Source organism: Portunus trituberculatus, chromosome 10 (assembly GCF_017591435.1).
Source record: "Portunus trituberculatus isolate SZX2019 chromosome 10, ASM1759143v1, whole genome shotgun sequence".
Taxonomy (NCBI): Eukaryota; Metazoa; Arthropoda; class Malacostraca; order Decapoda; family Portunidae; genus Portunus; species Portunus trituberculatus.
In genome coordinates this window covers 10,575,678-10,593,177 of record NC_059264.1, presented here as the reverse complement: position 1 = coordinate 10,593,177, position 17,500 = coordinate 10,575,678, and the positions used below count along the sequence as shown (strand labels likewise).

The 17,500-nt window shown below is 38.6% G+C and overlaps 1 protein-coding gene across 2 annotated transcripts in view; it reads left to right on the top strand.

Moving 5' to 3' along the window:
- The window catches only part of LOC123501976, a 62,580-nt gene extending 57,656 nt beyond the window's left edge, over window positions 1–4,924 (top strand). For both annotated transcript variants that reach the window (XM_045251106.1, XM_045251105.1), the window contains exons 3-5: window positions 3,800–3,977; window positions 4,217–4,299; window positions 4,580–4,924. In XM_045251106.1, coding sequence (XP_045107041.1) covers window positions 3,800–3,977; window positions 4,217–4,299; window positions 4,580–4,615 — 297 coding nt within the window. In that variant the 3' untranslated portion in view covers window positions 4,616–4,924. The remainder of the gene's footprint in view (window positions 1–3,799; window positions 3,978–4,216; window positions 4,300–4,579) is intronic.
- Window positions 4,925–17,500: the final 12,576 nt, after the last annotated feature.

The window sequence follows — 17,500 nt, the reverse complement described above, 5'->3', positions numbered from 1 at the left end:
GTGAGTGTCTCTCTTTCCGGTTATCTGTCTGTGAGGGTGGGTCGAGGGATGGACAGCTGGTTTTATCACTGTTTGGATTATGTGTGCTTGTTTTAGGCGTGATGTTTGATATCTGTGTTTCTCATAAGCTAGATTGGTGGACTGATGGTTGAAAGTCTGACTGATTGATGTTTGCAGTTTTTTTTCCGATTTTTGTAGTGAGTTGTAGCTGTTTTTGGTTCATAGATGTGTGTTTGTGTTTACGTTTCTCTTGTTCAGGTTTTGTTTAGGCTAGAGTGGTAGGTGGATGGTTGTAAGGGTGTCTGGTTCTTGCTTGCGTGGTTTGTCTGTTTCGTTGGCTGGATAGAAGGTTAGTTTTGTGGTTGTTTAGCTTAGTGTATGTCTGTGGTTTTGCCTCTGTTTTCCTGGTTTCTTTTGGGCTGGATTGATAGATGGAAGGTTGTGAGGTTGTATGATTGGTGTGTGTATAATGTAAAATGGTTTCTATGTGGTTAGTGTATTTTCTTTTGGTCAGTTTGTCTCTTTAGCTGATGTTTGTATTGTCTAGCCTGCTTTGTAAGTTAGTTTTATCTATTTTTACTAAGATTTTCATCTCAGGTTTCTCTTTTTGTCAGTGTGTATCGTTCGTGCTTTTTCAATCATTCTGTTTCTTGAAGTTCCTTTTCTGTTAGTCTGGTTTTCTGGTGATTTATTTGTCTCTTTTGCTCCGTGTGATGGCAGAACATCCAAGACTAACCAAAAATCACGGAGATCTGTTTTTGTATTATTTTATTATTTCTTTTATCTTGTCCAGCTGATTGATAACATGACGAGTTCAGACTTTTTAACGGGAACGTCTTGTCAAGAATTCAGCTTCCGAAGACAGCCACAAGTCACCACGGTCAGGTCAATTCTTTAGTGTTTCCGTGTTGCTAGAAACTGAAGCGAATCAACGAAACAATAAGCTATTTGGAATTTGTTCTGTTATGTTTTCTGCGTTTGCACAATAACACGGCTTGTCAGTTGCCTGCCTGCCTAGTTTGCTGTATAGTCTTTTTACTGCTGTTTGGCACACCTCGCTTTAGAGTTGCTTGTTTTTGGTCTATGGTTTTTAATCTATAGCTTTCTAATAGGGTGAAATTTTGTACAGTCTCTCATGCCGTAATCTCGTCACATAAGGTTTTTCTTTTCGTTCTCTATCCACCTGTAAACATTGTACATGATGGACGCTGGAAAGTTATTCTACTCCTCTCGATCCTGTACGTGCCTATGCAATCCAGCATCGATGTGAATTGTTGGATAACGCAATGGGTTTAGATCTTTCAAAAGGGAGTTATCAATTTATTTCCACCTTAGGTTAACCATTCTAGTTCTTCCGTAGTCACTGGTACCTTAGTAGTCCTTTTTTTAACACATTTTTTGCTGCCTTTCGTCAATCTCTCTCTCTCTCTCTCTCTCTCTCTCTCTCTCTCTCTCTCTCTCTCTCTCTCTCTCTCTCTCTCTCTCTCTCTCTCTCTCTCTCTCTCTCTCATTGGCTGCTACATTTCTTTGGCTTGAACATCTTTTTTTTTTTATTTATACCATGTGGGCTTTTCACGGGCATTTCTGGGCTAAAGGGGATACTTTTTGCGGTACCTCCTATCTCAAAGCCCACCCGCTAGGAAACCGTTGCCCCGAGTGAGGAAGCCCAACCTACACTCTTTATTCACAAGTGAGGAAGACCAAAAGACAAACACAAATTGAGTAAAGAGAGGAAGTTAACTGTCTCTCTTAAAAACAAAAAAAAAGACTGCTGAAAAAGAGCCACTTCAGACATCTGGTATTCTCTGTTTTATTCTGGTATTTTCTCTTGTTTTTTTTTTTTTCTCATTTCCATCTGCCAGGTTATGTCTTGTCATTTATCTGGCTGCTTTGTTTGGTGTCCAGATCATCGGCTGGATACATTTTTTTCTCAGACAAAGGAGGACCAAGCAAGTTCAGAATCGAATCCTCTTAATTGCGTCAACTTTAATAGAAAGAATAGTAAAAAAAGAGTCAATTTAGTTACGGAGATACCTTGACACTCTTCTCACTCCTATTTTAACCCTTTTACTGCTATACTCGTATTTAGGAACATTTAGAACAGTATAGCAACATGATTTGCATATACAGGTGGAGAAAAGAGGAGAAAGAATATTGGTTTCGTATTATCTAAGCTACAGGAATGCTTAAGATGCTCTACACTAAAAATTCTGAGGTATAGTAAGGGTATAACGAGGGAGTTAAAGTTTAAATTTAAGTTAAAACACCCCGACACTCCCAAATACCCTTTTCTATCAGAAGGTGGGGTATAATTTTGTGCGGATATACCTTTCATGACAACTACCCTCAAAAGGGGGTATAATTCATTGCATATATACCCTTCATGACACTTAGCAATATTATGAGCTGATAAGCTTACAAGAGTATGTCATGAAATGAAGTTTTATTCTTTATTAAATCACCACTTCGTTGCACTTATAGCGTAAAGCTACAAAAAAGCTAGAAAAAATACATTGGTTTTGAGGTATCGATGATTTTGAAGAAAATATTCACCAATCAATGAAGCACTTGGCAACTGTGTTATTGCCAAGAGTCAATTGATCAGTCAGTAGCAGTTGTATGATTATATATATATATATATATATATATATATATATATATATATATATATATATATATATATATATATATATATATCACAGACATATACGCATTGCAATGTGAAATTTTTTTTCGTTTTGCGCATGCGCTTTTATTTCGCGCCAAGATTTCAGTGGCGCGTCCCAGGCATGGCGTCACTGGCGTGAGTGGCGGTATAGCAGAGTTGTGTTGTAATGTCGCAGTGATCAGTGGATATTTGTCGCTTACAAGCTGCCATCGATTGCTGGGACATCCTCTTCTGACACAGGATTTCATCCATTTACAGGAAATTGAGATAAGAATACTTACTGTTTGTTAATTTAATCGTAAGGGTGTACATTGCATACCAAAAGGCTTCTGATTGGTGTCATGGCTACCCCACACACAGTGTAACAGTTGTCATTGTATATGCTTGTAAAGTCGAAAGAATGTGTAAAACAAAGTGAGAATGTTGTTTATGCATGTGCAGTTTTAGGTAGGTGGAACATCGTAGGTACTGTACATAGAGAAGGAATAACGGCGGGTAGCCTAACGGAAGGTGTGTGTCAGGCATGATGGCGAAATGATTCAGTACAATACTTCAACCACCCACAAGTTCTTCCTAGAGCATATATCTAACACAGTTACAGTACCAACATAGCGACACCGTTGATATCAATAGGAAAATATGTAAGAGAGGAAGAGGATGGGATGCTTCCAACCTTGATCTATAGAAAAAAAAAATGCTGACCGTACACACACACACACACACACACACACACACACACACACACACTCTCTCTCTCTCTCTCTCTCTCTCTCTCTCTCTCTCTCTCTCTCCTAATTTGTCTGTGGAAGACATTCTCGTAGATTTCCAGTTTTACGAGAAAGAAGTTTTGTAAGTGGTATTGCCATCTCTTTTTTTTTTTTTCGTGGTAGGAAGGGCAGGGGGTCATTGTGAAAGACTGATTTGCTATGAGCTATGTTATATCACATCCGTTGGTGATAATATCATCATACTTAATATGCAACACATTTTCTATTTTTCTTAACAATGGTACATGGTTGTGGTTAAAGGAACATAAATGATAATTAATGTGAGGAAAACATCCTTTTTAGATAAAGAAAATAAATACCTATATATATAGGTTGCACATTTTGTGACGGTACATTATTTTAGCTTGCAGAAGCTGAGCGACACGGTAATTCTAAGCCCTGTAGGAGTACCTACCTCAAACTTCAGTCATCAATGGTTGAAATAATAAAGTCTGCCAAGCTGCGCTGCAAAGAATATAGAGCACACAAGTCAATGTATGAAGAAGACATGGATAGCATTTTGGATGAAGATAAGATAATTGGTGAATATTGTTAAAAATGATGTTAAGCTAGTCATGGTAACTTAAACCTAACCAAAACTATTAAGTCATTGATGTGATACATGAAGATGTGTTTGCCACTGTTCCATTACCACTCATGACTGTCTAGCCATAATACATCATTACATTATTGTTCATTACCACTCATGGCCTGTCTAGCCATTATGCATTATTACATTTAATGTTATTATTGTTTTATGTTTACTTATTTCATTCCACAGATTGTAGCCTTCGCTTTGTTGTGCAGCTTTTGCCATCACTCTTTAAGGAGAATGAACAATATCTGCTAGTTCAGTCATATGAGGTAACACACTGCATCATTAAAATGCATATTGTTACTGTATTCCATTCCTATTCATATTGTGTGATCAAATTCTGTAATATAATTTATCGTTCTATTGTAAACACAGATGACCCTGATTAATGGCTACATTTTTTCCTCACACTCCTAGAAATGTAACCAAAATGCATTAATTTATGTAGTATTAATACATTGTAATGTCTTATTGGAATTGCCTTTTCCCATTGTAATATAACTCAGCCATTTTATATTAATAACTTAATATTTGTTTCCTGAATATAAGATCTCCAGCTCCAGTCCTCACCTTTCAAGGAGGTGAATACCAGCTTCACATCAATGGCACATCAGTTTTTGCAAGAAAAACCTGCAAGTTTACAAGTGCTCTTGAAGGCTTGTTTCAGTCATACTGGGTATTTTCTTTGGAGTATCCAAAGCCAGCTGAAAAAACTTTGTTATTCTTGGAGTCATACATATTTCAACACAAATGCAAACTACCAGCATCTGTTCGCACTTGGGCGGAAAAGATTGGTATGAGGGCCTAATAATGAGGTTGTGAGTTTCCACTTACGTGACAAATTTAAAATGCATGATACACTATGAACTTCAAGTGGGGGTTATTCTCTCTCTCTCTCTCTGGGGTTCTCTCTCTCTCTCTCTCTCTCTCTCTCTCTCTCTCTCTCTCTCTCTCTCTCTCTCTCTCTCTCTCTCTCTCTCTCTCGAAGTTATCTTTGTGGTAGAAAACAATATGTTTGCATAAATGATCATGTGTCAGCTCAAACAACGATCCGTCATGGAGTACCACAAGGATCAGTTCTGGGACCCTTACTCTTTTTGATCTATATAAATGATTTAGTAAGAAGTAGCACAAAATTAAACTTTCTCCTTTTGCGGACGACACAAATATGTATGTTAGTGGGCAAGACCTCAGGGAGCTAGAACTTATTGTTAACAGTGAACTTGTCAATGTATATAACTGGCTCAATAGTAATAAACTTACTACAAACATTAATAAGACACATTACATGTTAACACACACAAAGACACGAACCCTAACTGCAAACATAACCATTAAGATTAACAACTTAGATATCCATAGAGTAACAGAAACAAAGTTTTTAGGAGTTGTTATTGATGATAAATTAAGATGGAAGGCGCACATTGATTTCATTAAACTAAAAATTAGCAAATTAATAGGGATAATGTATAACATAAGAAATAAATTAAACTCTGCTAATATAAGACGAGTATATATGTCATTAGCGTATTCACATTTGTTTTATTGTGCAGCAATTTGGGGAGGGCATGTCACACATATGTACAAAATCTCTTTATAACTCAGAAAAAATTATTAAGAATTATGTATTTTGGTAGTAAGTATGAACACACCGATCAGTATTTTAGAAATAATTGCCTGCTGAAATTAGATGACATCATATCCTATAGCACTTCAATTTTTGTCTATAATGCCTTACATGACTGCCCAGTAACCATAGAATACTCTGGAAATAATCACAACACTAACACTAGAACGAGACATGAACTTAGACTGCCTCGATGCCGGACGTCCCACGCCCAGCAAAGTGTGCTGGTGCGGGGTGTCAAGCTGTGGAATCAATTGCCAGGTGACACAAGAAATGCCAATACAAAAAATACTTTTAAGGCAAGAATCAAAAGACAATTCATGACTAGATATTAATTTCCTTTGTTTAAATATTTGCAATTATATGTATTTTTCTAATATTCATACTGTATAATTATATTTTTGTAGGTATGTACCTGTATGCTCTGAGTGTGTTTGTTGTGGAGATAAATATACATTATTAATGTAAGTAGTAAATATTCTATGAATTATGTATGTAAGAATGAGGATATGTATCTTTGTTGTTAAATAGTGTACGCATATAACTATGTGTTTGTGCTTGTTTGTGATTGAAAATTATCAATTAGTTAATAGTATGACTGCGTTGTCTGTGATATTTGTTTAGTATCAAGGCCTGTATAAGAGATTCTCTCAACGGGCCCATTAGTAACTATGTTAAGAATATTCTCTTTCTTGGTATGTACAAATCAACCAATAAATTTATCAATAAAATCTCTCTCTCTCTCTCTCTCTCTCTCTCTCTCTCTCTCTCTCTCTCTCTCTCTCTCTCTCTCTCTCTCTCTCTCTCTCTCTCTCTCTCTCTCTCTCTCTCTCTCTCTCTCTCTCTCTCTCTCTCTCTCTCTCTCTCTCTCTCTCTCTCTCTCTCTCTCTCTCTCTCTCTCTCTCTCTCTCTCTCTCTCTCTCTCTCTCTCTCTCTCTCTGTGGACAAGTTTATTGACAAAATTAAACTACTTGCTGAACATGTTGATCATCATGCTTGTGTAAAATGTCATTGATTAATTGTAAAAGAAATGTATCAGGTTAACTTTTCTTCATATATACTGGCTGTATGCATCAACCTCCAGCGTCAGCGTTGTATTCACAACGGCAAGTAGTCTGGGGGTTGAAATACTGAAAATTGTCACTTAAAATACGTGGCAATATGCATCAAGTAGTGTGTCTAATCTTATAAACTTTCTTTTCATATATACATTTATATATTATATATGCTTAATGTGTGATTTTTCACCTTTGATTTTCTTAATAAACTGTTAAACTTAACTCTTAAAATTTGTAACCTTATGGTTTTATATTGCTGCACATTGCTATGTATTTAATGTAGAACTTTTCAAATCATCTTTTAATAATGAACTATAGATACACTGAAGGGTATAACAAATTAGTGCTTGCAGGTATATATAATGCATAGAATACCCTATAACAGGGTTTTCTTTATATTGCTTATACCCCTACTTAGGGGTATTGTAAGTATACATTATACCCTTACATGGGTATATTGTGAAGGATATAGTATAGTTCTTTTATACCCTACAAGGGTCTCCTATTTTGACCACTAGAAATAACCTTTTTATACCTTCACAATACCCTTACATTTTTCGAGTGTAGTAAAGAAAAAAATTGAAGAAAAATGAGTGTCTGAAAAGTTATAACGGATTAGGGGAGAAAGAATGTTGTAGCAGTGAAAGCAGTGGTAACTCGAACAACGGAGAAATAAGTACTTGTGACTCATCTTCTCACCAACAGCTAAAGTAAACACGTTGCTGCAAGACTATCAATCAATCAGTCACTTCTATTGCTCCTGTGTTGAACCTCAGCCGACAAATGACAATGTTGTTTAGAGTTTGGCTCATGCATTGAGACTGACCGACGAGTGACACATGACTGCGGGAATATGAATCTATCAGTCAGCCTTGGCCTTTACTAATTCCTGGATAGGTCTGACATTCACTCGGCTCATTCTAACACGGAGAATGAATTGTATTGCCATATTATCTCTGTTCCCTCCCCGTGTGTTACTTCAGAATTGGTGGCTTGTTTTAGTTTTGTTGTTTCAGTTCTTACATTTTTTTTTCAAGTGCTTGCAAAGATATGTGATCTGAATAAGCTTATATTGTTTCCTAGATTGGAGAAAGTTCCTTCCTTGTATTTATTTATTTGTTTCATTATTTTTATCTATATATCTGCCTAAGTATGTCTCTTCTTGTATCTATCTATCCATTCATGTCTTTATATATGCTTTTATCCAACTTTCCGTGCATATCTATCTACCTATCCATGTATATATGTATCTATCTATCCATCTATCTAAATACTATCTATTTATCTATCTATATATATCTTTCTGTCTATCTATCTACTTTATTTGTTCATCTGTTTATCATTCATTTACTATGCCATTTTTCTCTTACTATCTTTCTCAACACTTGTGCGTGCCTTGGTCGCGGGATTCGAACCCTGACCACATGGCACAAAAGCAACACGAACTACAGGAACGTCACACACACACACACACACACACACACACACACACACACACACACACACAGTCAACCAGGAATACATTGCAGCGTTCACTTCCATTATTTAACACCCCCCGATTTAGCATCCTATCAATACGTTATGTCTCAGTGAATTTATATCTATTTATTTACCCATTTTATGTTTCAATTCATCTGTGTATCCCCGTGCATTCGTCCAATTATCTAACGCCGCTCTATGTTTGTCCGCTCATCGTCCATCATTTGTATTTATTTAGCCATGCAGGTGATCGTGTTTGCCTGCATGGCACCGCGGCTTTTGATGAACGTGTCGCGGGGTGAGCGAATACCTCCCGACCGTCACCCTGTTTCCAATGCAGCTCGGTGTTGTTTTACTTTGCTTTAACTTGTTTCAATATTCATCGGGTGAGGTTGCGACGTGAGTGATTTCAGGACTTTAACAGAGAGAGAGAGAGAGAGTTTCTGGAAGTGTTTGCATTATTTTGGTTTTGTAAGAGACACACTGGCCAATTGAAAAGGCTGAAAAATTTGTCCACAGAAGATGCTAGCCCACAATGAGTAGTCAAAAACATAATTCATCAAACATAACTAAATGAAATAAAAATACACTAAAGATAGATAAAACAATGGAGATCTGATAATACAGCCTAACCTTGCAATGGACGTAGTGATGAGGTTGTTAGTGGTGAGCAATTAAAGAGCTTCAAAATATTAGACAAATTTATGGATGAAGATGAAAGACAGTTATAGATAAGTAGGAATATGCTTCACAAAACTGCCAAGCTTGGACCTAATGGCTTCTTTTCTTGTGTTCTTATGTTTCTAAATTATTATTATTCTCTTTTCTATGTGTTACATCTTGGGAGAGCACTGCTGACGTCACATTTAACCTCTTCAGTACCATGACGCGTTTTCATATTCATTCTGCTTACTATTTGGTGATTTTACACAGAATCTTATGTGGGGATTAGAATAATGAAGACTGTGGGCACTAATCTTCTGACCTCCATAGACCTTTCTAAAGTAAATAAAACGTCTAATCATACCCCAAATTCAAGATAAAAATGCATCCCGGTACTGAAGGGGTTAACCAGCTCTCACACTAAGAGCATCTTGGGACAGACTAGACTACAAAGATTTCCAGACACACGATGGGGTAATGAATGGAGATCCAGAGTGTGTTTTCGTGGATCGCTATATGGCCAAGCAGTTTTTATCATTACTTTTTTATGTAAAAGGGGAAAGGTGGTTAAGGCAACAAAAATAATAAAAAAAAGCCCACTTAGATGTCAGTCCCAGTTTTTGTACGAGGGGAAAAATGGTTAAAGGCAACAGAAATAATGAAAAAAAGGCCCACTTAGATGCCAGTTCCCGTTCTTCTTACCTTAATGAGTGCAGGATGTTGAAATAGAAATCACTGGTTATCAACACTACATCTGAAAGTATTAAGCTTCAGTAAGTCAGGTAAGGGATGTGTTTAACCTCTTTAGTACCATAACGCGTTTTTATATTCATCCTGCGTACTATTTGACGATTCTATACAACTTCAGAAACTTATGGGGGGATTAAATTAGTGAAGACTCTGGCCATTAATCTTCTGACTTCCATAGACTCTTCCTAATGTAAATAAAATTGTCTAATCGTACACAAAACTCAAGGTAAAAAAGCTTTCCAGTACTGAATGGGTCAAGGTCACAAGAAAAACACATGGGTACAACATAATTAGAGGTTGTAATGTTGGTGGATGGTGACAGAAACTATAAACAAGTGGAATGTTTAGAAAGGACCGATTATTATTATCAGTATATGAAGGGTACACATATTTAGGTTCTCCATGCCAGACACCGTGTTTAGGGTCGCAAGAGATGTAGTGTGCGTTACGATTGTACAGGTTCAGAAATAGAAAATAAGTGCAACACGTAAAACTAGCAATTATTAACATTATACTTGCAAGCATTGAGGCTTCCCATGTCAGGAATTGCATGGATTAGTAAGGAAATAAGAATAAGTGTGTGAAAGATGCAAAAAAGACCAGTAATCTATAATGGGATTGGCATATTTACAATCTCTCCTTAACCTCTTGAGTACCAGGACGCGTTTCCATATTCATTCTGCTTACTATTAGGTGGTTTTACACAGCTTCAGAAACTTATATGGGGGATTAAAATAGTGAAGACTGTAGCCATTAATTTTCTGACACCTATAAATCTTTCCTAATGTCAATAAAATGGTCTAATCGTACACAAATCCCAAGGTGAAAATGGGTCCCAGTATTGAAGGGGTTAAGGTTGCAGCACTAACTACAGATTTTAACGCACTTTGCTGTAGGACTCTAAAGTAACGAGGTTTGCGTTTTACTGTCGGTGTTTTAGCTGACGCTGTGACACGGTAGGTCTATATCATATAAGCTGCCTCTATTTCTGTTTTCCCTGTTTCATTTTGCTGACACGTTTGTTTTCTGGTATTGTATTTGTTGAGTGAAGTTATGAGTAGTTCTGGTGGTGGTGGTGGTGGTGGTGGTGGTGGTAGTAGTGATAGTGGCAGTAGTAGTAATAGTGGTAATGGTGGTGGTAGTAGTATTAGTTTTAGTATTAATATTATTATTATTAGTAGTAGTAACAGTAGTAGTAGTAGTAGTAGTGGTGGTGGTGGTGATTATGGTGTTGGTAATAACAGTAGTAGTAGCAGTACTAGTAGTAGTAGTAGTAGTAGTAGTAGTAGTAGTAGCAGCAGTGGTGGTGGTGGTGGTGGTGGTGGTGGTGGTGGTGGTGGTGGTGGTGGTGGTGGTGGTGGCAGTAGCAGTGGTGGTAGTAGTAGCAGTAGTAGTAGCAGCAGTAGTAGCAGTAGTAGTGGTAGTAGTGGTGGCAGCAGCAGTAGTGGTAGCAGTAGTAGTAGTAGTAGTAGTAGTAGTAGTAGTGGTAGTAGTAGTAGTAGTAGTAGTAGTAGTAGTAGTAGTAGTAGTAGTAGTAGTAGTAGTAGTAGTAGCAGCAGCGACAGCAGCAGCAACAACAACAGTAATAGTAGCAGTCTTAGTCGTAAAGCACTAGTAACAACAAACAGCAATATTACAGAACCAAAAACAATAAGACTAAAACCTTCTGAGATCACAAATGCAGTAAAATCAATAAGGATCCCCAGATTCCAAACCTCTCTAATGCCGAGATACCCAACCACTGCTTTTCACGACTTTCTCTCAGCACTTCACGTCAGCTCACTGCTCCTGGTGAATCCTGGTGGGGTCCTGGTGGGTAGTTCTTGTGTCCTGTCCGGTCCTGGTGGGTGGTGGCAGGTACTGGGGGCGAGTTCTGTCAGCGGGCGAGGGTCCAGACAACGGGCGAATCTTTCCTGGGGCTTACTGACTTCATTACACGACACCGGGCCGCCCTGTCAGCGCTGTCTGTCCTCCTGCCTCGCTCTGAGCTCCACCAAAAAAGGGGGATTTTTCTTGACAGCGTTCATCCTTCTTTGCACGACTTAGGGCCATATTCTGAAACACTTCTGCGCCGCGCCTCCGCTACTCTGAAAATTCTCTTGCTGAAGTTATCATTGAGTTTTTAAAGTGCTTTTTTTTTACGATTTTTGTGATGGATTAATAAAGTTTCTATATAATTCACATGAGTCTTGAGAACCCGTCTGATCATCTTTGTGGCCATTGAGAATTGTCGTGAGGAGAGAGCAAAGCGTTTCTGAATGCAAGCCTTGAAGTTATACGGGTTTTAAAAACTTACCTATTTGTTTACAGTGTCAAATTAAACAAGATTTTTACATTACCAATATGATTAACACTTGAGAACCCAGTTGATCATCTTTAGGGTCTTTGATAGTAGTCTTGGTGAAAGAGGAGAATGTTTCAAAGCTCAGACTTCTTTAAATTCCTCTGCAACGGGAACAGTTTATTGATGTAAGAGAGTGGCGAAGGTTGGTAATTGATTGAGTTATGGGGCAGGGAAAGAAACTAGACCCTATGGTGCTGGTTAGGCTTAGGAGAGGTACATCACATCTACTACAAAACTGCTGCGATTCGGGATCGATGAATACAATTGTGTAGGTTGGATGAGACTTAAGACTGTGGCAGAATTGGATCACGCGGAACAAGGGGAGCAAGGAAAACTAAAGAGAGAGAGAGAGAGAGAGAGAGAGAGAGAGAGAGAGAGAGAGAGAGAGAGAGAGAGAGAGAGAGTAAACAAAAACTTTCCTAACAACATAATTTTATTGTGTTAGAGGGGGTAACAAAGAAGATAATTGTATCAACATCTGTTCAGGTTAACTTGTCTCTTTTAAATTAGATAACTTCAGTGTGTGTGTGTGTGTGTGTGTGTGTGTGTGTGTGTGTGTGTGTGTGTGTGTGTGTGTGTGTGTGTGTGTGTGTGTGTGTGTTGCACCAGTAATTAGGACAGTAGTAATAATGAGAATCGAGGGGAATGTTACGAAACTGGACATCTTGGAGTGTGCTTTGTGTCTCATATTTTCCTTGGCGAGTTTTCCTTCATGAGCACTTGTACAGGTTCCTATGTACGGCACGGCTTCTTAACATTGCCTTCACTGTGTGGCAAGATATTAGTAAAACTGAACGTAAAGAGAAACACGATGGAAAAGCCAGGCAGGAGTCTAACTCGCTAATTATTTATCTGCTAAGTCATCTCCTGCACACCATCACCACCACCACCACCACAATCATCACAGTACCGTCTTCCTCTTCCTGCTTCACGTCACTGCTTCAGCAAATAATTAACTTTGAAGGTATTCAGTTAATAGCATAGCATTGTTTTCTCCACCACCACCAGTAACACACGTGATTCACCTTATTAGCAGAGAGAGAGAGAGAGAGAGAGAGAGAGAGAGAGAGAGAGAGAGAGAACAATTATAACATTAATCTACACACATAAATCTCATATCGTAACATAGCCATAGTAATATTGATGAGAATACGCGAAAATAATGTTTGGTACTGAAATAAGAACAAAAGGTAAGTAAAGTACGAGACGGAAGAGTATATAAACACTAATTCACTCATCGTATTACGCAACGTGTAATTGGAATACTTGAATACACATCAGAATGTCTCACAGTGATTAAGTGAGAACGCCAAGGTAAGTGAAACAATGAGGAAATTAAGTTGCTGCTGGAACTGGTCACTGTTAAGCGGCGTAAAACACACAGCTGTTATAACATGCTTGACGAGATATAGTATTGTATTTCACCAGTGAGAATACGTGAAAGCAGCTACAGGTAATGAAATAATAACACGAGGACACGTAAAGCAATGTAGGAAATGATATCATTGGAACTACGTAATTCTGAAGAGCAGTAATACAAAGAGTTTCACATGCCGATTTATCATACCGTAAGTAACTGGACGTGTTATTATGCGACAATTGATGAGAACAAACTAATATTACTTTCATAAATGCAATTGGAAGAAAGAGGACGACTGAACCAGAGAGGAGAAACACGTCACTGCTGGCACTACTTGATTCTGAGGCGGCGTAACACAACCAGATAACCACCACTTAACCACACACCGAAATATCTTACCGCACGTCACAAAGACAACGTATTATACAACATGAGAAGAGGTTACTTAATCATGTCTTTAAGAAATTTAGCAAGAAAAAAAGCAGATGAGTGACTTCACGTCTTGTCAAACCTTGATCTCTGGCGTGACGTAACTATGACATGGTGTAGAAGAAGCAGCAGTCTCACGTTCTTATGGAGATACCGAAATATTCTATTATAACCAAACCATTTCATTATACAACGTATGACGGAAGTATATGAAAATAATGCCAAATAGTGCAGTAAGAGTAAGAGGATGAGTGAATTGATATGGGAAGACACATGACTGTTGGCACTACTTGGCGGCGCGGCGCAATTCTGCATGAGGCCGTGCAGCTGTGCGGTGGCCTACCTTAACCTGCATTCTGAGTAATCATGGTTAAGTGAAGTGACAGTGTTACGTTTATCGTCGCATAATTTCTTCCGTAAGTGCCATCTGTCACCTTCTTAGTCTGGCACTCGGCCCTCGGTGTCTCCCCGCCAGCCTCCAAGCGTGGCACTTACTGAAGGTGAGAATTTAGGCTGATAAATTGATAAGATGGGACGACGGTGTTCATGCAGAGGCGGGCAGGCTTGTGTACGTGACCTGGGAGGGACAACTTGCTCCCTTTGATCATGGGAAGTTCATATACCAAAGTGATGTCCTGGCTGAGGTTTAATGTTGACTTAGGCTCTTCTTGGGAAACTTTGTTTTCAAAGGGTATTTATGGTACCGTGTGGGTGTTTTCTTCCCACGAGTTAACGTTCATATGTTGGCGGAAGGGAGACGATAGCGTACACGGTCACCAAAAACATCAACAACAAAAGATTTGCTGTGTGAGGATGCATATTCAACAGAAATACTTCAGAGACTCAGCAGCGCCGTTGTCCGTAAATACTTCACACACACAGCCTAAACAACAACAACAACAACAACAACAACAACAACAACAACAACAAAAAGGTCCTTCCTGACGCGTGTGTTGTTGCCTTCACCGCGACTAAAAATACTTTGCGTTCAGCTGTAGCACACACACACACACACACACACACACACACACACACACAGAGCTGTCCAACAGGCCACTACCTAACGACCGATGATATCATTGTGCACTGTCAACAGCGTCACCGAGCATCGCTGTCAGGTGGCCCCGCTCATAACTGTCTTATCCAATAGTGTAGAGGCTTGGCTGGACACTTCTCGCCAGGAAGCACGGCAAAAGGCTCCAGGTCACTACGCGGCTTCCTCCTCTTGCTTGTATTTGAGTCTCCCCATCACCTTGGCTCTGATAGATCACGTTTTCTCCGTTTTCTTTAAGGCTGAGCTGCTGCTGTGAAGATGTGAAGGGATCCCTGAAAATGTTGGGGCATACATAATGTACTATCACATACATTATTTTAAAGGGTCTTTCACTTTCTACGTGTCTCGGTGAGTGTTTGGGGCATTTACAGAAGTGTGGATCTGAAGGCGGGATGAATAATGTGAGCCCGAGAAAATTACAGGTGACTCGGTATTCACGATCATTTCTCTCTTTTGTACGTGTTCTGCTTTATCTCTTCAGTACTGGGACATATTTTTACCTTGTTTTTTTAATAATGATTTGACGATTTTATTTGCATTAGGAAGGGTCTTTGGAGGTCAAAAGACTGGTATCCAGAGTCTTTACGATTTTAATCCCAACATAATTTTCTGAACAGATATAAAACCATCAGATAGTAATCAGAATGAATATGAAAACATGCCATAATACATAATGGGTTAATGCGACTTGAATTATATGAAATTTGATGGAATGTGCATGAAGTGTTCACTCATCGCGATCCAGTAGTGTAGTTTGTGTGTAGTTATGAATTTTTCCCTCGTGTTCTAGCTTTCATAATATTGAAGTAAAGATTTATAAACAAAAATATGAATATATGTACTATTGGGATTACTTTTATTGGCCCGTAATATAAATCAGGGACAAAATAGTACAATTAACAGGGCTAAAACGGTAACCACTTTTCTTTTTTACTATTTTTACTTGTATTTTTTTTAACTTTTTTATTTAATTCTCTTTTTCCTTATACTCGACTATTGTTAACATGAGGCCTGGAAGTCCCTATATACCGTGTGAACCGAGAGTCGCCTTTACAAACATTCACCATTAATGCTGCTGGCTTTAGGAGGCCTTTTAGCGAGCTAACTACAGGCTCCTCAGGTGACACTGTTGCTCATGTGTCCTCAGCTTATTGATGTGCCTCTGTGGTCCCGGTCACTGTACAAACATAGGTAAGGTAGCGAAAGAAAGTAGCTTATGTTTGTTACTGTTATTACTTCTCTAACTATTAATAATTTTGTTTAGTGTAGCTGGAATTGCAGTGAAGTGTTGGAAATGAAGCTTAGGATATTGTAACTGTTGCTGTTGACAAAGAGAACAGTTGGATATTTTGAAATTAACGACATTCACTGTGTGTGTGTGTGTGTGTGTGTGTGTGTGTGTGTGATTGAAATGCAATATTCGGAGGAGCAAAACATGTGTCTTACAATGTTATGAAATGATGAAGACTGCTTTCTATCTACCAAACTTTCTATTCCTTCGCATTTTCCTTCAATTCCTGTTAAAATGCATATAATATTTGGACTCTCTCTCTCTCTCTCTCTCTCTCTCTCTCTCTCTCTCTCTCTCTCTCTCTCTCTCTCTCTCTCTCTCTCTCTAACACCGAGTACTTGCCAGTGTGATCAGTAAGTCATTGATCGTCAGGAGTATAGCGCTGGTTGGGTCTACACTTAACTATCTGTTTTATGCTTTTCTTTAGCTGTGAGTCCGTTTCATTGAATTTCTCGGGTAGATAAGTGACCACAAGTTTTCTGTAGAGTTTAGAAATAAGGAAGTAAGAAAAGAGGAAAAAGAAAATATAATCCATTTCACTGTTTGACGTCTTGGGAACTATGTAGTATGCGAGAGAGAGAGAGAGAGAGAGAGAGAGAGAGAGAGAGAGAGAGAGAGAGAGAGAGGGAGGAGGAGAGATTGAGATTCTTGCATGCATTTTTTTTATTTCTTATTCAAAGTTAGGAAAGTTACTCGAAAGTTGGAAGTAGTTTTGCTCATTATGACGCCGTGGGGATGGACACAGGCAGGAGGCACACGGTGTGATGCGTGGAGGGTGTCTGGTGGTGGTGGTGGTGGTGTCTTGAGCGTGTGTTCCTTGTATACCCCCTCATCGCTGTCTCCTTGAACATTTGTCTGGCCATTCCCTAGAAGTGACTACTACATTTTCACTTATTCAGTCAAACAACTTAATTTTATCCATATATATATCCTCTAAATGCAGCTTCACAATACCCTTAATACTCTATCAAACGTGTCATTTCTCTACAGAACACTGTCACATATTCTTATTAATTTCTCTATGAACCCTTGACAAATAGCTTCCAAACACAGTCGAACACATTTCTTTACAAAAACCTGCCAAACACTACAATTTATATACAAACTACCAAAACATCATAATTTCTCCTCAAAACAACATCCCTTCCCAAAAAAACACCCTCATTTCCGCACTAAACAGCCCTAAAGCACCCTCACTTCTTCATAAGACTACCGAAAAAAACATCCTTTCTCTACAAAATTACCAGTAACACCGTAGTTCACCACCAAAGCCTGCCAGACAGCCTCATCACAGGACTCGCTTACTTAACTCGGTCCCTTCACCACCAGTTCCTGTCCTGAGCTTCCTCTACTCGCTGACTATCCTTTGAATGCCAGCATTGTCTTGTATGTATTTCCGATGTTCTGTTGTACGG